Below are 23,208 nucleotides of genomic sequence, written 5' to 3' on the forward strand. Positions count from 1 at the left end.
AAATCAGTAAATAAAACATACACGGAAACGTAATTTTCAGGGATTTTCAGCTGTAGCGCAATTCTGTCATAAGAGGTAAAGTTCTTGACTTCGCATGAAGCGATTGGAAGTTAAGTTACAGGTTCAGAGACTAACAGCTTATTCATTGTAAATTATAAAAATTCGTGATTTCAAAGATATTGAAATCACTATTGTCATGGGATGCGTCGTATTTTCTATGATAGCAGATGTACTCAGATTTTCATTAACACTTTGCCGTCCGCACGTCTCGTACAAATTTATTCGCTTGTCGCCGGCCGCATGTCACTTTTCCGTTGATGACAAGCTTCAAACACATTGACTTATGCGCGTTTTAATTTTGCGGATATCCTCTATTTTGCCATATCGTCCCACAAACTCGAATTTTGTTTTAAAGTAACTTCTCTGCAAGTTCTACACTGTTATAATAATTGTCCATGCTGAGGTGATGCCACTTTCCATCAGAGGGTGTCAGTAGTTCCGTCACTATTTTTGCTAAGGGCTAATCAGCGCCAGAATATACCTGTATGTTGAATGAGGAAATGTATCCCGTACTCGAATCACACAGCATCCGAATGAGTATGCCGTATTTCTCAATTTTCGATGGATTGTGAACTTTAAAATTTAACCATCCACGCCACGATATTATTCCTTCGTCAATTGAGATATTTTGACTTCGATTAAACGTTTCTTTAACCTTTTTGGAAAAAGAATCAATTACGAATTGCACTTTGACAAGTCGTTCGGCACTATCCAGTTGATTGTTGCTGCCGGAGGAAAGTAAAAATGATGTTTGTATGAATCGGTTGCGGGATATCATTTTGCGAAGTATCTGTGTGTCTGCCAACGGATTCGTTGACCAGTAATCACCGATCCTTCCTTTCTTTTTACAATTTCCATGAGGATAGCAAGCCCAAACCATTTTCTGAATTAGGTTCCCGTAACGTCGACAAATTTGGCGTTTTTTAAATCCAGTTTCGTTCTATTGCAATTTTGACTGTAGTACCTTTTGGTTTCGTTGCTAATATATTCAAATAGATGGTTCCCAATATATAATTGTACGATACCCTCGGCGCTCTGTGTGTCTTTGAGAAACATATTTGGACCTGGGGATCCTTCGTATTTACACTCCTGTAAATGGAAAAAAGAACACATTGACACCGGTGTGTCAGACCCACCATACTTGCTCCCGACACTGCGACAGGGCTGTACAAGCAATGATCACACGCACGGCACAGCGGACACACCAGGAACCGCGGTGTTGGCCGTCGAATGGCGCTAGCTGCGCAGCATTTGTGCACCGCCGCCGTCAGTGTCAGCCAGTTTGCCGTGGCATACGGAGCTCCATCGCAGTCTTTAACACTGGTAGCATGCCGCGACGCGTGGACGTGAACCGTATGTGCAGTTGACTGACTTTGAGCGAGGGCGTATAGTGGGCATGCGGGAGGCCGGGTGGACGTACGGCCGAATTGCTCAACACGTGGGGCGTGAGGTCTCCACGGTACATCGATATTGTCGCCAGTGGTCGGCGGAAGGTGCACGTGCCCGTCGACCTGGAACCGGACCGCAGCGACGCACGGATGCACGCCAAGACCGTAGGATCCTACGCAGTGCCGTAGGGGACCGCACCGCCACTTCCCAGCAAATTAGGGACACTGTTGCTCCTGGCGTATCGGCGAGGACCATTCGCAACCGTCTCCATGAAGCTGGGCTACGGTCCCGCTCACCGTTAGGCCGTCTTCCGCTCACGCCCCAACATCGTGCAGCCCGCCTCCAGTGGTGTCGCGACAGGCGTGAATGGAGGGACGAATGGAGACGTGTCGTCTTCAGCGATGAGAGTCGCTTCTGCCTTGGTGCCAATGATGGTCGTATGCGTGTTTGGCGCCGTGCAGGTGAGCGCCACAATCAGGACTGCATACGACCGAGGCACACAGGGCCAACAGCCGGCATCGTGGTGTGGGGAGCGATCTCCTACACTGGCCGTACACCTCTGGTGATCGTCGAGGGGACACTGAATAGTGCACGGTACATCCAAACCGTCATCGAACCCATCGTTCTACCATTCCTAGACCGGCAAGGGAACTTGCTGTTCCAACAGGACAATGCACGTCCGCATGTATCCCGTGCCACCCAACGTGCTCTAGAAGGTGTAAGTCAACTACCCAGGCCAGCAAGATCTCTGGATCTGTCCCCCATTGAGCATGTTTGGGACTGGATGAAGCGTCGTCTCACGCGGTCTTCACGTCCAGCACGAACGCTGGTCCAACTGAGGCGCCAGGTGGAAATGGCATGGCAAGCCGTTCCACGGGACTACATCCAGCATCTCTACGATCGTCTCCATGGGAGAATAGCAGCCTGCATTGCTGCGAAAGGTGGATATACACTGTACTAGTGCCGACATTGTGCATGCTCTGTTGCCTGTGTCTAGTGCCTGTGGTTCTGTCAGTGTGATCATGTGATGTATCTGACCCCAGGAATGTGTCAATAAAGTTTCCCCTTCCTGGGACAATGAATTCACGGTGTTCTTATTTCAATTTCCAGGAGTGTATTATTGGTCCTCGGTAAATCAAAGTCTGACCACTGTGCATTGTCTTCTTCGACTGATTCAGCCGAATCAGTTGGCAACCGTAGCGTTCGCCGAATTCTTCTTGGGCGTATTTCACTATCTTCCTACGATTCTGCTTCACTTTAATATTTTTGGTATCCAATGTCTTCTTCCCAATCGGCGAAGTCGTCAGACAAGACGTCCTCGTATTCATCGTAAATAACCCTATCGTCTCTTTCGTCCGCCATGATGAAAGGGCACAACTACATATAAGAACACCCGCCCCCGGTAGCTGAGTAGTCAGCGCGACAGACTGTCAATCCAAAGGGCCCGGGTTCGATTCCCGGCTGGGTCGGAGATTTTCTCCGCTCAGGGACTGGGTGTTGTGATGTCCTAATCATCATCGTTTCAGCCCCATGGACGCGCAAGTCGCCGAAGAGGCGTCAAATGGAAAGACTTGCACCAGGCGAACGGTCTACCCGACGGGAGGCTCTCGTCACACGACATTTCATTTCATATAAAAACAAAACACTTGTTGACATGTGTAACTTAGTGTTACCTAAACAAAACACTAACAGAATGCAAAAGATACTAACGTGCTGTCGCCGGCCACTGCGCGATACTATTCAGACGACACCACTGTGGTGTCGCCGGACGGCACAGTGTTAATATTTGATTGTAAATGAATAGTCTCTGATTTTCTGACGCTCCGCCATTTCCTGGAGCATATTCTGCACAAAGGCAATGCGAGCATCTGCCTCCCAAATTCCCAGACTGGCCCGTTTCTGGCGACGCAACGCATTCATGCATTACGGGACTGTTGCTTAGTTGATATAGCAGGGAATGGGAATAGCCTCTAAAGGACCAAAATTATCTTGTACTATGAATTCCATGTTTAGTGCAGACGAAGAGTACCCGAATCTCTTCAGCAAAATACTAAGACATGGAAACAAAGAAGGAATCTCACGCAATTGTGAGCAATTAGCTTCTCTCTATTATTATTATTATTATGATTATTATTATTATTATTTTATTATTAATAATATTATTATTATTAATTCTTCCGTGTTTGTATGGTAGTGGTCCATGCAATTTTCCCGTCGTAAAGTTTCGTCCAGAGCTGCGATGGACATTTTCTGATGGGCTGCTGGATTCTCTGAGTCTTGTCAATTGACGGGAACTCGTCAGAAGCAGGAGCCCTTCCGAAAATGTCCAGCGCAGTTGTGGACGAAACTTTACGAAAAGTTTGCAAAAACAGACATAATGTCTTTTGGAACAACAGCAATCAGTGAAATTATAATGTTACTTAAAAACCATCTTGATTGCGAATATTTTTATTCATATGACCGGTTTCGGTTCATTCAGAACTATCTTCAGATCTGATATTTCAGTTACAGGAGTAACCCGTCCAAATCTAGCAGTTTTCACATATGTGGCGTAGCATGTGAAAACTGCTGGATTTGGACGGGTTACTCCTGTAACTGAAATATCAGATCTGAAGATGGTTCTGAATGAACCGAAACCGGTCATATGAATAAAAATATTTGCAATGAAGACGGTTTTTAAGTAACATTTACGAAAAGTGTCATGGACCACTACCATAACTTAGCTCGCCCGGATAGCCGCGCAGTCTAACGCGCTGCTTCCCATGTGGAAAGGCTTGCCGGTCCACGGCACGAATCCGCCCGGCGGATTAGTGTCGAGGTCCGGTATGCCGGCCAGCCTGTGGATGGCTTTTAAGGCGGTTTTCCATCTGCCTCGGCGAATGCGGGCTGGTTCCCCTTATTCCGCATCGGTTACACTATGTCGGCGATCGCTGCGCTAACAGTCCCCACTTACGCGTACATCGTAATTACTCTACCACCCAAACATGTGGATTACACTCCTCTGGTAAGAGAGGAGGGTCCACTGGGTCCGGGGGCCGAACTACACAATAACCCTACGTTCGTTGTGGGGCGGCAATGGGGTGGATGGACTGCTGTGGCCTGTTGTGAGGCTGTGAACGATTGAGAGCTACTGCAGGACGAAGCCTCTCCGTCGTTTCTAAGTCCCCGATTTAATACGCAATACACTACCATACAATACAGGAAGAAACAACAGCTAAGACATCCAACTGCTAAACCCTTCAAAATTTTTAACAGGCAGGTACGAAATGGTTTCGGTTAAAACGCCAATACCCGTAGGTTTTCATATTTCAATTCCAGGACAGTACACTTACAGGTTGATGCCGTGCAACAGTACGAACAGAACACTGTATCGTGTCATCGTGTCAAACATTCCTACTAGGAAGTGTGAAAGTACTTTGTGTGTGTGTGTGTGTGTGTGTGTGTGTGTGTGTGTGTGTGTGTGTGTATGCATGCATGCTTAGATAAATTTTCAGTACTGTAATTAAACAGTGCATTCATACGCAATTGAGTTGCAGAGAAAGACAAAAAATTTATCTAATATTAAAAGTTAAACGTTTAAATAATGTCGAGCCCAAAAGGACAGACGGAGAAGTTACACTACAATGAGTCAATGAAAATTGGAATTTGCACTTCAACAAAGGCATAGATTGTTTAGAACTTTTACTGAAAAAATTAATCTGTGCACTTAGGCCAAAAGCATCTAAAAATTGGCCTAAACGGATTCATAATATTATGGAAGATTAAAATATATCCCTACTTTACGTGAAGGTGTGAAAGTAATTGTTAAATGGCATTACTGTTAACAATGAAACGTTCTAGCAGAGTCATCAGATCATGAAAATCTACCTTAGAGAAAAAAAATACGCTCCTACAATAACACAGCTGTTTTAATTACAGTAAAAAAAACCAAGTTAAACTAATAAGGTAAATGAAATTTATGTAAAGTTAATTGAAGAAAACTTCTAAGGGAGCCCCATTAAGTGCTCACAATTGTACGAGTAATAGCCTTTTTCTGTCAGTAGCAGATAATTGAGATTACAACACTTCCTTTGTAGATAGCCTCCAGGTTCTCAGAAAAGTGATAATAAATAAGTTTCATAAGACTGAATTACAGCCTACGTTCCAAAGAAAGTTTTCAACGTTATCAACACTTTTAAAAATATATATTCAAGTGATTCCGAGAAAAATCTGTTGAACCTTGGAATATGTTATCTGAATTTGGCAAAACATTACGTTATTTATGTAAAGGTCCTTTCAATAGTGGTATTTTCCGATAAAGACTGAAATGTCAATTCATGTAACTTCGGTGACAACTTGCTGATTGTCAGTATTTTCAGTACCTCTTGAGATTATTATGTTCAACGTAGAGTATAAAAAATTCTTTTTTTATGCATCATCGTAAGAGGAAAGTTAAATCATTATGGAATGGCAGACATAGGAGACTAAACGATTCTGTTGTCGGTCTTCTGTGAAATACATACATGACCTTCACTTGCGTTGTTAAAAGATCCAGATTTCGCGATTTTTCTAGGTGCTACAAAGCCCAGGAATAAATACTGGTGTCAGTCATCTAAAGAAAAAGGTAGCTAACAAAATATTGAAAATATACGATTCAAGCGGCGTGGATTATAACTGAATTTTGATCAGACCCCGTACATAAAATTCAATTCTTTTCTTAGAACTACACAAGCTGTTAAATATTTTCTCCAGCAATGAACTATAAGAAACAGACAGCGTTAAATTTTCGGTACTATGGATAAATCACAACACACTACAATGAATGAAAGGCCTTAGTTAAGTTATGCTTCGTGAATTTTAAAACTATCCCTGTGGACTGAATGTTCAAATAAATTTCGGACTTGCAGCCGGTCGTTCTTTAATTCATCGCACGATATTTCGGCTGGGCCCCTGCCTGTCATTTTCAGATGAACTATACAAATTTATACATCGGTCATCGTGCCTTAACTAGCTTCTCTGACTTTCTGCGACCCGCCATTATCGTCCACATCCGAACTACCAGGAAAGTTCGCAAACATTTCAAGGAATTCAAGGGTATTGACAACAACACAAACTTCTGTGGTGGAATCAGACATAGCAGGTCACACTGTTTTCCATGACTTCAGAGTCGATGGTGCAGTACCTTGGTCTCAACAAGATGCAACCATAAAAATCATATCTTTTCAATTTACGGATTTCAGTAATCACTTGACTTACCCGTAGGTGTCTTCTGTATACCCACTTGATTTTGTCGGGTAAACGTTGATCCATCGGTTGTAGAAGAACCACTACGTTAAGAGGAGAGAACTTCGCTTTGGTGTCACAGCTGAAGAGCAGCTGTTCGTCAGACTGTGACGGTACAGTATCGATAAACAGTACGGCCTTAGACAGAAGCCCCTCTTGATCCAAATATCTTCCCAAACTTGGCACAAAATGCTCATGAAACCATTTTATTAACATGTCATTGTCAACCGACGTACTACTTTGTGATCTGTAGACAACTGGCAAACAAGACCGATTAATCCCTTGTTGTACCATTTAGTTCTACGTACAAAATCCGTGTCAAAGTGGCTGCACACGAAACATGCTAAACGGCCAGAGCACTGCGGAGACAATCAAAACAAAACCCGACATGCCGATACTTGTTATGTAGCTTTACACTTACTTGTTTCATGCGATACTTATTTAACTCCTGACACGGAGTATTTTGTTAGGCGTCGCATCGATGTTTTCAAAAACGGGTGCAGTATTCCGAAGAGGTGTCTCACTTAGTGAAGGTCTTCCACGCTTTTCGTAGTCACAGTTGGACGGTTTGTAAAATTACTTCTGCTATATTTATTTTTCCTTCCTTCGACGGTGTATTATTTTATGGATAATGTACCTATTGATAAGAGCCATATCCATCACATAAATAGTTTCAGTATTATTTGAGGTTTTTCTCGTGGTTGGGGAAACAGGCAGACATCTGATCCTGACGATGAATACCACCCATTCCGCTATCCTATTCCATGATGCATTTGGGTTTCACGTTTTTTTTATTTTTTTTTAAATCTGTCTGTGTTCGATCATCTGTACACCTTTGTGTTTCGTGGCTAACATATACACGTTACGCTCTTCTTTCCATCTCAGACCGAACACATTATTACAACTTGTCCGCAAACATTCTTCTTCCTGTCATTTGTTTTGACATATTGTGCCCATCGCTGTGTTACATCCCAATAACATTTGTCTTCTCCTGGTGTAATTTTATAAAGGGATTGGGGGAGGAGTATTACTTGATAATATTGTTCTCGGGTATGCAGCCGGATCATAAAGTCTTCATGACACAATATTTCCGCGGTCCAAGTGGCCGCCATCTTCAGGTGAGATCGTGCACCAGCACTCTCACCTGAAGATGGCGGCCAGTTGGATCGCGGAAATATTGTCATGAAGACTTTATGATCGGGCTGCATACCCGAGAAGAATATTATCAATTATTACGCCGGGAAAGCCTTCGCAGTCATGAGTATTACTTGTTCAGAAAAAAGTATGTCTGTTAAGAATGGATTTTGACTAGTCCATGACAACATTATCCGATGCACTATTATCCCGATAAATTTTGTCTTGGCCAGTGTATATTTTGAAACCGTTTGGTAACCAATACTTGCCTCACATAGTATGTAAATTTTCAATCCGTTTCTGGCTCTTTTCAATGGATTAAATTGTTTATATTCCTAATGCCCTTCATATTTCATTAAGGATTCGTCCATACTGACGTTTTCAACCGACGTGTCAATTTCTGTAGATTTCACATTTCAGAGGTTGATGATAGTTCTTACCTTTCGAAGTCGGAAGTTTCGTATTGAAAAATTATGAGAATCTCTAAGTTCGTTTAAATCTTTTCAAAAGCATTACTTTTTAAGATATTGGCTTTACTGATATTGGTATTTTAGACCAGTGCCTATGGACGTTTGGTTTTCTGGCGTGAGTCATAAAAACGCGCAGTGTGTAGTAGGCCTTCATTTTTTTGAAAGTGACAAGGTACCAAGTGTCGTCGACTTTGCGTTTTTCCCATTCATTGGCGGTTATCTGCGGTGCGAAGAGATTTGTTTCCGTAGTAAGTATCCTAAAATTTGTCTCAAATATAATAGAAAATAGTTCCAGTCATACTGCTTTTTCACTTAAATGATTTCGAACAGACGCTTCTATGCCATGAGTCTATTTCAGAATGTCTGTATTTTTCGCTTTCCCCCAAATCCAAATTAGACGTGATTTACGTATTGAATTTTCTTTGTCACTATCGTCATCTATAATTTAACGTTTCGCATCCTTTCTATTTCGTAGAACCACGTCGCTACCACTGGATCCTTCATCACTACTTTCATGTAAACGTCCGACTCTTAACACTATGTAAGGGCGTATTAAATTTGTCTTCAAACACGCGAGTTCAAAATCATAGCACGCTTGTTTTGTAACTCAGATTTAACGAAGTGTGATCAGTCCTCAAGGCTATATGGTAGTAACTAAATCACGATTGTAGCTGGTAAGTACTCTAATTCATGAGAAGACTCTTACTGTTTACGTTTGGCCCGCATTAGTTTCCACGAGCCTGATTCGGGATATTCTTGTTTGGTCCAAAATTATCATGAGTGAGATTCATCAAAGTACGGCAATGGGTTAATATATTTCAAGGTACGCAAATGGTTTGATTTTCCTATCGAAGGAGAGGGGATTTGTGTCTTCTGGATGCATTGATACACGCCATTATTGTAACTCTTACAACTCTTGCCGAGTCATCTGGTTTGGAAGCCAGCATCTTGGCAGCATACGAGATATATTTCTCAGCAGTTCTGAGTTGCCTATTCTGTTACGTACTTCCAGCGTTTTGTCCAGAGAAAGAACGACTTTCTTTTGCTTCGAAGCTGATTCAATATATAGGAGCAAAAGGATCAGATCCATACTGACCGCCAACATATCTCCATGCTGCCACCAGCGCCAACATAATACTCTACATATAACGTACCGTAACAACTGTACGCCGGACGTTTTCGCATAAAAAGGAAAGGAAAACAAAAAATAAGGATAAACCGGAAATCAGGATTAATGAGGACCATATAAACGATGTTCCTGTGTATTAAAGTCTACTCCTAATAAACATAAATCTTTGGAGCTTGTATAACAAACGTCAGTCACACTTTTTCAGTTCCTTACCTCTTACCTGCGGAAATCTGATGATGGCAGATGCCGAAACGTTCTACTAAATAGACACTGTATTTAAGAATAGAATTCAGTCGTAAATCAGAAATATCTTTTCATTTCGCTTCGCCGGTTTCGACAAATTAATCATCTTCAAAAGCCAACAATATTAGCAATATTACAAATGTTTGGACCTTGGCTATATGAATATGTAAAGTATAGGAAGTTGTAACTCTACTGATCTCTAACACTTCTGTTAGGTGAACAGACAAGTATAATACTTCTCTGTAGTACTATAAGACAAGTTTCCAGTAATGTTACACCTATGAAAGGAATTAAATTTCAACGTGACTGTGTGCTAATGGAATATGTATCGGACCAGGTTTCATTTCTCGAAATATTGTTCCTGGTAGGAGACAGTAGTAGAGTTAACAGGATTCGATCCAAAAATATGGTAGGCTTTAGAGTAAAATGCATTTAACATAAAAGATCAAAATGGTCACGAGACTAATTAGGAAAAGTTGAACAAAGTGTCTGTTAATCAAGAAACTTAACTTCTATAAATACTGCAACTTAGTACTAAAATTTGTTTTGCACTTAGGTCACAAAAGAGTATCACAGTGTAACAGGACTTGGAATCCAATTTTGACATAAGCTACATGGCTGGATCATTAGCGTGTTCTGGCAACAAAATCACTCTCTCTAACGTATACTTCCTGTATTCAACACTATAAAGCTAATGTGCATTACAAAGTGTCACTATATGAGAGTGGAGTATCACTCATTTTACGTGAGGAGCTTTTACACGTTAATTATGAAAAAAACCACTGCAATATAATTGATGTTCAACAGGTTATATCAGCTGATCAGATGATTATCTGGTTACTGTAATAGCATTTACTTATTTTCATTGAGTATGGTATATATGAAAAATGGGGTCCTTGACAATTATAACTTGAACAGTTCCTGCCAGTTAACCTTTTAAGACACAAAAACTGTTAAAATGATTGCTGCACAATATAATTACTTGTACTGCGATATTTAAGGTTGAATAGCAAGTCCAATGTTTGTGTTTTACTGATTTTTGTTTATTTCGAATTAGTTTTCAGGTTAGGTCATCTTCAGGAAACAACTGATGTGCATGTGGAATAGACACTGTTTCTTAGGTAACCGAAGATTGATGTTGAAATTGTATTTTTTACCAAGGCCAAAGTCAAACACAATAAATAATTAAATTGAACTATGTTAGAGAACAGATGATTTTTTTAACATTGAAAACTAGACTTTAGGCAATGGACAGTATTACACGCAGTAAAAAGCATATATCAACTTACATTATTATAAGTTACAATGCCATAGCTGTGGCATTGGCTGAGAACTGTCTGAGCTCTAGTAACGTATGTTGACAAACATGTTTTGTGTTGTAAATAACTTTTTTTTATGCAGTGGGTAAAATTGAACATAGTACATGGTTAAAATATACAATATTAAAGTATTAAAAGTTGGATTGTTGAAGCTTTTCTCTTAAGGAATAGGAAACTGTGTTGTGTTTTGTGTAGCAGTATGTGTCATTGTGGCAGTACGTGGATATATGGCTGACAGATAGCATTATGTGAAGCTTAAAAGTGGTGATGAATCTAAGTAATTGATCAGCATGAACCCAGCAGCTCCTAAACTGTGTAGACTTCCTAAACAACACAAGGAAGGCCAAGCTTTACAACCTCTTGTGACAACCTGCACTGCATCAAACTACAAAATTACCAAAGAATTTGATTCGTGTATCAAAATCAAGACAAAATTTAAATTTATGTATGGATTTGTAAATTCACTCCATCTCATTAACAATATTAAAAACCCCCTGTTCCACGTAGTGCAAAACTAGTATCATTTGATGTTAGCAGTTTATTTACAAACATACCAGTGAAAGAATGCCTTGATATTTTTACAGAACTTCTATACAGGGTAGGTGTCAACGCTGTGCATGTAGAAGACATAAAACTGGCCATTCAGACATGTTTACAACAAAATTATTTTCAATTTGAGGGTACTCCATACAAACAGAGGGTTTGGAAATGGGGACTCACTTCAGTCCTCTATTAGCAGAAATCTTATTTGCCCAGTTTGAAACTGTTCAGGCATAGTGAGCCTCTCAGTGATAGTGTCAAATATTAGTACAGATATGTAGAAGATGCACTGCGTCTGTGGACTGTAACTGAAAGACAACTGAACATAATCTTAGTACATCTAAACACAGAACACAAAAACATACAGTTCACCATGCAGATTGGTGAAAATGCATTAACTTCTTAGACCTTAACATAGTTATCACTACAAATAAACATCACTTTGAAATTTACAGAAAACCCACTGCAACAGACACTGTAATACCCTCATGTCAATGCGCAATATTTCACAAACATGCTGCCTTCCATTCCATGGTACATCATCTTACATCCATACCAATTTCAAAACAGAATTAAACACCATAAAATGTATTGCATAAGAACAAAGAAAAAAATTGCTACCCTGTGTGTATGCTCCCTTTGCAGCAACAGTCATATCCAAAAGCAGCTGGTGTACTATCCCATATTTAGGAAACTTATCTGACAAATTAGCCAAAACTGCCAAATCCTGCAATTACAGAACATCATTTTTATGAAAGAAGCACTGCAGCCCATATCCTATTAAACAGGAAGGGCAAAGCAGATTCACTAAGTAACAGAGGTGTTCACAATTCACTTTCAGTGACTGCAACAAACTGCATATTGGTCAGACAGACAGTGCCATAATACTAAGGATGATTGATCACACACAGAAACACAGTAGGAGATTAGGTGAATCAGACTCCGCCTTTGCTGAAGAAAGGACACAAATACCAAATTCACACCAACAACAGAAGCAAACTAAGCCTATCAGAAGCACCGGAGGTAGACAGCCAATTGGCTCATGGTTCTAAATGATCAATTCTAGCTGAGCACAACCCCACTCTTAAGCTTCACATGACGCTTTCAGCCAGCCATACACCCACCAACTGCCACAATGACACATACTGCTACACAAAACACAGCAGAATTTTCTATTCCTTACCAAGCAGACTTCAACAATATAACTTGTAATACTTTAATATTGTATATTTCACCCACCCACTATTTCAATATTGCCCATTGCATCAAGTTATTTACAATGCAAAACATGTTTGTTCCTCAACGCACATTACTATTGCTCAGTTAGATAGTTCTCACCCAATGCCACAATGTCACAAATTATGGCACCATAACCATATAACCTATAATAAGGCAAGATTATATATTCTAATTATTGTGTATAATACTGTCCACTGCCTAAAGTTTAGTTAACAATCTTAAAAAAATCATTTAAACTGTAATATAGTTTAGTTTATTTATTGTGCTTAACATTGGCCATTGTGCTAAATATAATTTCAACATTAAGAAACAATTGTGATGCACCACACTTTGTGCAAGTGATAGTATCTTCAACTATAATGTGTCATTACCTAGGAACCAATGCTGCTTCCATATGCTAATCAGTTGTTTCATAAAGATGATGTAATAATCTGAAAACAAGTTTCAAATAAACAAAAATCAATAGGACACACACACTGTACTTGGTATTCAACCTTAAATATGTAACTGTTTAACCAAGAAGTAACAGAAGAATCCATAAATACTGTGTACTGTTATAACTGTAATACTGGCTCAACATTTAGGATGTAGACCAAGAAACTATTGTCTCATTTGATTAAGACTGTATTGTATTGTATGGAACTGGGGACCTGGAAATGACACAGAAGCTTCATCCCTACCATAGCCCTCAGTGGTTCACAACCCCACAACAGGCTACAGCAGCCACTCACCCTGCCGCCACCCCACACCGAACCCAAGGTTATTGTGTGGTTTGGCCCCCCAGTGGACCGCCCCCCCCCCCTCCGGGAATGTCTCACACAGAGTAATTATCAGGTACGTGTATGTGGAGACAGTGTTTGCGCAGTAATTGCTGACATAGTGTAACTGAGACGGAATAAGGGGAATCATACCACATTTGCCGAGGCAGATAGTAAACCACCTTAAAAACCCTCCACAGGCTTGCTGGCACACCAGACCTTGACCCTAATCCACTGGATGGATTTGTGCCTTCGACTGGCATGCCTTCCCACCCGGAAATCAGTGCATTAGACCGCACTGCTAAGTGGGCGGGCTCTAAGATGATAACTGAACACTTCTGGTAACACACAATGAGGAAACACTTCTTACACAAATACGTTAATATAAACATTTCAAGAAACTTGTGAAGTAGGTATTCATTAAGTTGGCCATTAAACTTGAATGGCCAATAACCACTTACTTTGATAACCACTTACTATGCTTCAGTTACCTTTAATACTGGCTAAAGAGTTCGTTAAGAATGGCTTTCAATCAAAGCAATTAGCTCTTTTCTTTGCATCTACACTTACACAAAGCTTAAGCTCTTCACCCACTAAAATTTATGTGAAGTATTTCAGAAACAGAAGCAAGTTCACACTAAAGCAGTTTAGTGCTCCACAAAAGTCAATGATCACTATTAAAGCAAAAAAAAATTCATTTAATTAAATAGGACATTCAGACATGTTACATATATAGAAGCATATAAAATGTATAAGCTAGGTACGTAAGGATGTTATAAATAATACATTTTAAAAATTATGGCAAATAGTTCTGGCATATAAAAGGAATTAGCTAATTTTAATATTTTGTAATGATGCTATGTAATATGCTAGAACAGCTTTACATACACATAGGCATGATTAAGTTACTGCCATATGTATAAACAAAAATCACATACAATATGTACATTTTTGGAGATAAAATGGCATTATGCTCCTGTGAAAAAGACATCGACATTTGCTGAATGAATACTGTTTCTATAATACACTTCTCATAATTTACATAAATATATAGCCAAGCTCAAATGATTTATAATATCTCTATTTTTGTAGGCTTCTGAAGATGACAGATCAATTTGTTGAAACTGGTAAAGTGAAACGAAAATATATTAGAAACTTTTGACTGAATTTTATTCTGAAATATATACTACAGTTGCTGAAAAACAACAGGTATGAATATAAAATACAGGACATTTTATTTAGCAACCTAGGTAGTGTTAAAAGATGCTGAAAATGAAAAGTATTGATATGAAATCCTCCACAGAACCTATGAGGAAAGGAATCTTCGGAAGCCAGTGACTAGAAGATGGACAGGACGGTAAGACATATACTAACACGTCAGGAATCATTTCCATGTTACTAGAAGGAGCGTCAGCGGGTAAAAACTGACAGGGAAGACACACTGAAAAACATAAATTAAATAGCTGAAAAGTTAGGTGCAGATGCGACTCGGAGATGGGGAGGTTGACACGAGAGAGGAATTCACGGCAGGGTGCAGCAAGACTGAGGAATCCAAACATACAAAAAAGTGTCCTTAGTGTCGTCTCGCAGTATGCCTTTGGATGGCGATAAATATATTGTCTTGCTACAACAAGCATTCAAGGTAATTTAAATAATATAGTATTAGATGTCGAGTTTCATACAAATTATTCATCCTATATGAAAGAAATCTAGAGTCCATGCTATGTCACAGACATAAGATCGTAACTTAAATCTTCTACTTCAGAGATGCCCAACAAAAGCATGAGAGTATGTCTCCAATACCCCTTTCCATTAGTATGGGGGATGTTAGCTCAATTTGCTTAATTTTGTCGAGGGCAACCAATCCCTACATGCTATTAACTTCCTCTTCCATACCTTAGCCAAATAAATGTAAATTACTTTTTCCCTTGTTGCAGGATGCATACCCGCTGAGAATGAAAGCAATGCACTTCGTGAACGCCCCCAGTTTTTCCGAGGCTATAACTGGTCTGTTTCTTCCCCTGATGAAGGAAAAGATCAGGAAGAGGGTAAGTGATCAGTCGTTCCTTATCAGATTTTGCTCTTACTGTTAATAGATTCGTGTTTCATCCGTGTCTCTCTGTGCTGTAGGTTGTAATGCACTCCAACTTGGACTCGCTGCTGGAGTATTTCGACAAAGAGATACTGCCGAATGAGTACGGCGGCAGTGCGGGACCGATAGAAATAGTCGCAGGTGAGTTTCTAATGGACAAGTCTCCAAGTGACCATCATGATGTACGTTAAGGCTATCAATATGTTAACCATTTGTTGATCAAACTATGAAAAGCTGTTCCATAGGATTTAATATTTGGGGAGAACGTTACTAAGAACACAGAACAGAGTAGTGCGTTGTAATACATACATTAATTTCTGTGCAAAACACAACTGGGACGTCTGGGTCCTGTTCTGATGTATGCCTCGTACATGATTGTTACTTATTGCTTTAGTAATATCAGTTTACATTAACTAAAACAATATGAAACCGGAGTATAAACTTGAAAACAACCGCAGCAATGCCGTTTCACGTCAGCAGCGCCTCTGAATTCTTACGACGAAACTAGCAACAAAGCCGTATGAGAGTCTGTTTTTTCTGTCGTGAGTGGACAGAGAGATTGAACCGTCACAGCCAGAGATCTTGTGCTGCAACAGAAGGACACAGACGTCCCGACAGAATGCCAGTGCATCAATAATTATATCAAGCTTAGTGTGTAGAACCAAGGAAGCAAAACTCTATACGACATAAGACATTAAATGATTTTCTGAAATTTGTCGTATTCTGAAAGAAGAATTTTTATTGCATTGTGTGTAATACCAATAGCAACATAACAAAATTGAAGGTCTCCGCCAAATACTGGTCATGATTTTAGATTTATAAATAAGTAAAACTGCCATCAATGCCCTGATTGGTTTGAATACCGCAGTGCTTTACTGGGCATGGTTCTACTGCATATGGTTTACCGGTGTCCTCCTTCGATACTACAACTGACACACCCTACCAGTTATGGGGGACCTTCACTTGGGCGCAGAACCACGGCATAGCCCTGCATTTTTCCAATCGACTGACACACAAAAGTCCGAACGATAAACTTGTACAAAAATTCTTTGAAACCGGAGAGAGAATTGAGAGTCAAAAAATGCAAGTGCTTTGCCTTGGTGAGACTATACAGAAGAAAGAAGTAGATAAAGCTTGTCTTGGTCATAGAATCCAAAAGGGCGTATTGGTCGACGAAACATACGAGCAGTACATCTGCTGCAAAAAAAACTAAAATAGTCATCAGAGTCTACGCGACTGAACGCTTCACGATGAACTGTAGCATGCAGAAGCTGGAGGCCTTAGAAAGGATAATTGTAAGAAAAGTCACGATTGCTTTTTGGACTGATGACTGGCGTAAACTGTGGAGGAATAGAGAAGCCCAGCAAGAACATGAGCGGAATTTCGGAGGTTGTTTTTTCGACACCTGTGCAGAATGAACGGAAATAATTAACGAAACTCATATTGAACAAGATCTTAAAGAAACAAGACAGCAAACAGATATTAAGGAAGTTAGCAAATACGTAGGAAAGTTGAACGTCAGAGTCCCAAATGCCGCAACGAAATGTTTTTTTCCGGCCGCGGTGGCCGAGCGGTTCTAGGCGCTTCAGTCCGGAACCGCGCGACTGCTACGGTTGCAGGTTCGAATCCTGCCTCGGGAGTCGATGTGTGAGATGTCCTTAGGTTAGTTAGGTTTAAGTAGTTCTACGTTCTAGGGGACTGATGACCTCAGATGTTAAGTTCCATACTGCTCAGAGGCATTTGAACCAAATGTGTTTAGACGAAAAGCTGGTGAATAAAGGAATCGGAGCAGAGAACGGATGTAGTAGTGCTGGATAAGGGCAAACCTCCAGAAGGGAAAAAGTATGAAAGTTCTAGCGTCAGCCTAAGTGGTCACTTCACCTGAGGAGCACTAGTAAGTACAGAGCGCCATCCCAATCGTTGGTACAATTCTGATTAAGAATCTAAGCCATTGACGGCACCTTAATGCCTGGCTCACTGCTAACGTCGTTAAGAGCGTATGAGGAAACGGCGAGTAAGAGAATAGATTTGGACAGATGTATGTTATCTGGAAAGAGACTCGGCAGTGATGAGCTGCGTGGAATTTCTAGGTATGCAGGAAATGAGATTTACAATTTCCTCAGAAAAAAATCCAAACTAATTCCAAGTTTCTCTCCAAAAGTGATGACCGCTGAAGAGAGGGAAAAGTGTGATCACGAAAGAAGCAAATAGTCTCGGAATAGAAATTTAGTAGTGTTATGAGTTAGAATTTTATGGAGGAAAACTGAACGTGAGTATGCACAACTTGGAGTGTAGGCGTAACAGAAATTATGAATGTTGGGGGAATCTCAAAGACTTCCTATCAGATAGGTATAGAGTAATCAGAATAATAAAATACACCTAACGCTACAAACTTATAAAATGTCTGAAATGTGATAGCCAAAAAGCCTTTTTGCCATTGTACGGGTGGTAAATAAGACGGAAATGTCGGAACATGCACTGTAAGATGTCAAGATGCTTTGGAAGATAGGAACCGCACTACATGCTATTTAGATCAACATTTAGGAAAAATCTGTCGTGGACCTTCATGACATAAAGCGGGTTGTATATCCATTCTTATAGTTACCGAATAGTAATAACCCGATTCAAATTACATAAAATCAGTATAAAACTTACCAGTCAAGAAAGATGAGACTTCAGGTATTGCTGACAGTGATCCCCTAGATAAGTCCAGAGATGGAAGTACTGTTGAACTAGAATGGAACATGACAGCTCTCTCTGCTAGAGGCGGGAAAGTCACGAAAATGGAGTTACTGTATATTCAAGTCTGCTGACAAATATACAAATAGCAGACAACGGCATAAATTGAGTGGAAATTAAATCACCGTAAAGTTAAGTTGTGGTCGCAGAAGTGTAATGCGTAAGAACCACTGAAATAAAACGCAATAGAGGAATATCAAAGAATTACCGGTGATTAATGAAGACGTTAGCTTTCAGGCAGCGAATAAGATGTCATATGTAGAGATTGCAGCAGACCATGGCAAAGTATAATCTAAAGTTTGCACTGTACATTTTCGTGATAAGACGATCAAATTGATGTGAAATTTATAGGCAATAATACTGCAGTCCATTTGAGGGAACACTGATTGCATTTAACAAGTCATTGAAATAACTCTACACACGAAAATCTGAAAGATTTAGAACGATTTGGTTAGTTAAAGCAGTGTTAAAATGTCAAAAAGGTAGGAGTAAAAAAGTAATGTAAAGTTTAGAGACACGTTGTTCCCATCTCTTCCTGTCATTAAGCCTAAGGAAAGTCATTAATTTATGATAAATATTTGGTTTTAAGGTGTCCAGAAATAAAAGATTTGAGACGACAGGAATAAAGCAATGATAGTAACACTCTAGCTCACTGACAAGAATCTCGGTGTCATACGAGATTAAATCAAGAACACCTATGGACAACAGAAGCTGAACGTAAAATCAAATAGACCACAATTTTAATTAATGACTCTGGTGCAACTCTGAAGATCTTAAGGAACAAGACTAACACAGGATGCAGTGGTCTGAATATGGGAATACTTCTGGTGGACTAGAAATTGAAATGGCGGCGGGTGGTGTGAAACGCGATTTCAGATGAAAAGAAGGAGGGGACTATGATAAAAACTTGAAAGAAACGCAGCAAAAGCGTTGGTGTCGACTCAGGGGAGCGGCATTGATGAATTACGTTAATAAAATGTATACAATAATAATAATAATAATAATAATAATAATAATAATAATACGCAGATATCGGCTGCGCAGATTCCTACCGCGTGTGGATTTCAGAAACGAAATCTTGCTTTGTGTGGCCTTTGCTTTTAGAATATTAGAAAACCACAGAGAAAGTGTGTCGTAAGTTTGACTTTTATATGTTGAGAACTTAGACAAGAGTCTTACTAACGAAATAGTTGATTGACAGGAAGAATATCGAAATTAAAATAATTTAATTCAGTCCACATACAGACAACCTGGATAAGTCACGAGTAGTAAACAATACACTGAGGCAGGAATTTTATTAGTTTACCTACAAAAAGGATAAGATTTTATACGAACTTACGGGACAAATCGTGGACCAATACAATAAACTTGGAAATTTGGTATTAACATGAAATAGCAGAGACAGTCTGTAATGGAATAAGTTTGAAATGCTAGGGACCTATAACGTGAAAATATCTGCCATCAACGAACTTGTGCACATTTTAAAAGAGAGAGGGATAAGAAATTAGTCTGCTTTTAGTCGAGCAAGCAGAACGGTTTTAACAGTAGAATGTGGAGCCGTGTTTAACTCGTTCAAACACTTCTTGTTGTCTTTATTCTGAAATCGTTTATGGGTGGTAAATGCTGGAACTGACAATGTCGAGGGTCCAGGGATAAACATGGCCTCTGAATCTTATAGAGTGGCACACGAAAAACCAGTCACAAGTACAGACTGCTCGCCAGTTAAACACGAATTGTTGCCTGCCACAAGCAGATGCAACAACAAATAGATAAACATGTAATAAATAGGCAGTAAATAAATAACAAATGAGCTAATGCAAGCAACATCTTCGAAACAATAGGTGACAATTGGCGGCCGACAATGAGCAGTCTTGTACTCAGGACGAGTTTATCGTGTGTGTGTGTGTGTGTGTGTGTGTGTGTGTGTGTGTGTGTGTAAGAGAGAGAGAGAGAGAGAGAGAGAGAGAGAGAGAGAGAGAGAGAGAGAGAGTGTGTGTGTGAGTGTGCGTACACGTACACGTAGCATTTGCTCACATGCATTCTCAAAGTCTATATACGTAAAATATGCACTACAACAATAGGCCCATTTTGCGAACCCCCCTGCGGGTTCGGGGGTAAGAATAGGCCCGCGGTATTCCTACCTGTAGTAAGAGGCGACTAAACGGAGTTTCAAACGTTTCGGCCTTAATGTGATGGTCCCGTACGGGGTTTAACCACTCCATTTCAAAATTTTCCGTTAGTGCGTACCGTTTGGGGAAGGACGCCTTACATGGTGCATTATATATCCCTCTTCCCCTAAGATCTGGAACACTCGATATTCTCATGGAGTTGGACTTACACCGAGCTTCTGGCCACATCATCTGCACTGTGTTCCGGGTAGCATACATTCCCTCCATTGTGCACATCCATCTTTGACCTTGTGATATACATGGAAATTCGACACCCCACATCCAGCACGGTAGCCAGTCCGTTGTGGTGGGGTCGTCATGTACCCCCTTGGTGGTAGCCCCCTGACTACACAGGGATCGCACTGCTGATGCCTGAGCTGTTATCTCCCCACGTTTGCCAAGGAGTAGATGCCTATCCTATCCCTCTGGGGCATCATGACTCCCGGCAAAGGCCATCCTGCCATTTGGTCTTTGCTTTGGCTGGGTGGCACCTGTGGGAAGAGCCCCTGGTCGGAGTGGGTGGCATCAGGGCGGATGACCTGCAATGAAGCGTGGTTCATCATCTCTCGCTGGTGGGCCTCCACCAGCAGTCTCTAAGTGATCGAGGTCTAACCTCAACGGGAGGAAATTTGATCAGAGATCATTTCCGTTCCTGGCCACTCCATGGGAGGAACGTCTGGCTAAAGAAGGCAGTGGAGATAATTCAACTTGGTACCTCATGTGTAAGCCAGTTGATGGGGAATCATTTATGTCGATCAAGCCCCAGTTTTTTGTGGAGAATTTAGAGGACAAGTTCACGGCAGTGGAGAACTTGTCCCAAATGCGCTCTGGGTCAGTTCTCATCAAAACAGCATCCTCAGCCCAGTCACGGAGGTTGCTCACTTGTGATAATTTGGGGGATGTTTCCGTCACCAACACTCCCCAAAAGAGTTTAAACATGGTCCACAGTATTATATTCCACAGGGATCTTCTTCTGCAGTCCAACGATGAACTACGCGCCAATCTACAACGACGAGGTGATCACTTCATCCGGCGCGTCCATCGGGGTCCGAGGGATAATCAGGTAGCCACTGGTGCCTTCATCTTGGCCTTCAAAGGTGATGTTTTACCCGAAAAGGTCAAGGTGATGGTTTACCGCTGTGATGTGAAGCCATATATCCCTCCTCCGATGTGGTGTTTTAAATGCTGGAAGTTTGGGCATATGTCATCCCGATGTACTTCCAGCGTCACGTGTCGGGATTGTGGACGTCATTCGCATCCCAATACTCCATGTGCCCCACCTCCCATCTGTGTTAACTGCGAAGAACACCATTCCCCCTGCTCGCCGGACTGTAGGATATTCCAGAAAGAACGAAAGATACTGGAATATAAGACCCTGGACCACCTGACCTACACCGAGGCTAAACGGAAATATGAGAGGCTCCATCCTGTGTCAATGACGTTGACCTACGCTGCTGCTGCAACAACGGTTCTCTCATCATCACGTATGGTTGGCTCTGAGATCGGTCAGAATCCAGCGGCCGCCTTGGTTGTGGGGGGCACTTCACTGCCTGTTGCTCCTGCTCCATCTCCTTCAGGAGCAACACGCCACCAACCATCAGGGACATCAGTTCCCTCTTCCCAGGAGGAGAAGAGTAAGACTTCTTCGGCTATTCTCGCCAGGAAGGGGTCCCTTGGGGAGCTCTCTTTGCAAGTTCCCACCAGCAGAAAAGCGGACACCCGCAAGTGGCTGAAACAACCACCAGTCCCTGGTCGTAGGGCCTCACGGTCGTCGTCCGTCCCTGAGACGGACCCAGTGAAGCCCTCCAAGCCTGAACCACCGAAGGCACAGCGTGTGAAGAAGAAGAAGAAGAAGAAGAAGAAGAAGAAGAAGAAGAAGAAAGTTCCTAAGACTAACGACATTGCGATGGCACCCGTCCCACCGCTTCCTACAAGCTCTGCGTCTGAGAATGAGGTGGAAATTCTGGTTTCTGCTGAGGACCTCGATCTCGCTGGTCCCTCAGACGCCATGGATGTCACTCACGTGGGTACTGAAACGGTGGCAGCGAGTAAACACATGGCGTAAACGGCATCCCCAGTCCCTTCATGCCTTTCTCAGCCATGGGCAACACCATCCTCCAGTGGAACTGCAGCAGTTTCTTCCACCATCTAGCTGAGCTCTGACAACTTACCAGCCTTCACCATTTCTTCTGCATTGCTCTTCAGGAAACATGGGTTCCAGAAATGCGAACCCCCACCCTTCATGGCTATCTGAGTTATTATAAGAACCGGGTAGCCTATGAAAGGGTGTCTAGTGGCGTCTGAATCTATGTCCTTCACTCACTTCACAGCGAGTCTGTCCCTCTCCAAACACCTTTAGAGACTGTCGCTGTTCTGGTGTAGACGCCACAGGCTGTTACCGTCTGCAGTCTTTACCTTCCACCAGATGGTGATGTCGCACAGCATGTCCTGGCTGCGCTGATATCCCAATTGCCGCCACCTTACTTGTTACTGGGCTACTTCAACGCCCATAAGCCTTTGTGGGGTGGGTCAGTGGTGACAAGTCGAGGCGCCACCATTCAGCATATATTGGCACAGCTCGATTTTAAATTATGGTGCCTTCACACACTTCAGTGTGGCGCATGGCACGTACTCCGCCATCAACCTTTCGATCTGCAGCCCTAGCG

The 23,208-nt window shown here is 41.4% G+C and overlaps 1 protein-coding gene across 1 annotated transcript in view; it reads left to right on the plus strand.

Annotated features, from left to right (window-relative positions):
* The window catches only part of LOC126284267 (alpha-tocopherol transfer protein-like), a 167,866-nt gene that overhangs the window by 140,784 nt on the left and 3,874 nt on the right, over positions 1 to 23,208 (plus strand). Inside the window, exons 5-6 of the mRNA XM_049983082.1 lie at positions 15,481 to 15,591; positions 15,674 to 15,776. Coding sequence (XP_049839039.1) covers positions 15,481 to 15,591; positions 15,674 to 15,776 — 214 coding nt within the window. The remainder of the gene's footprint in view (positions 1 to 15,480; positions 15,592 to 15,673; positions 15,777 to 23,208) is intronic.

The sequence above is a fragment of the Schistocerca gregaria genome, chromosome 8, assembly GCF_023897955.1.
Source record: "Schistocerca gregaria isolate iqSchGreg1 chromosome 8, iqSchGreg1.2, whole genome shotgun sequence".
Taxonomy (NCBI): domain Eukaryota; kingdom Metazoa; phylum Arthropoda; class Insecta; order Orthoptera; family Acrididae; genus Schistocerca; species Schistocerca gregaria.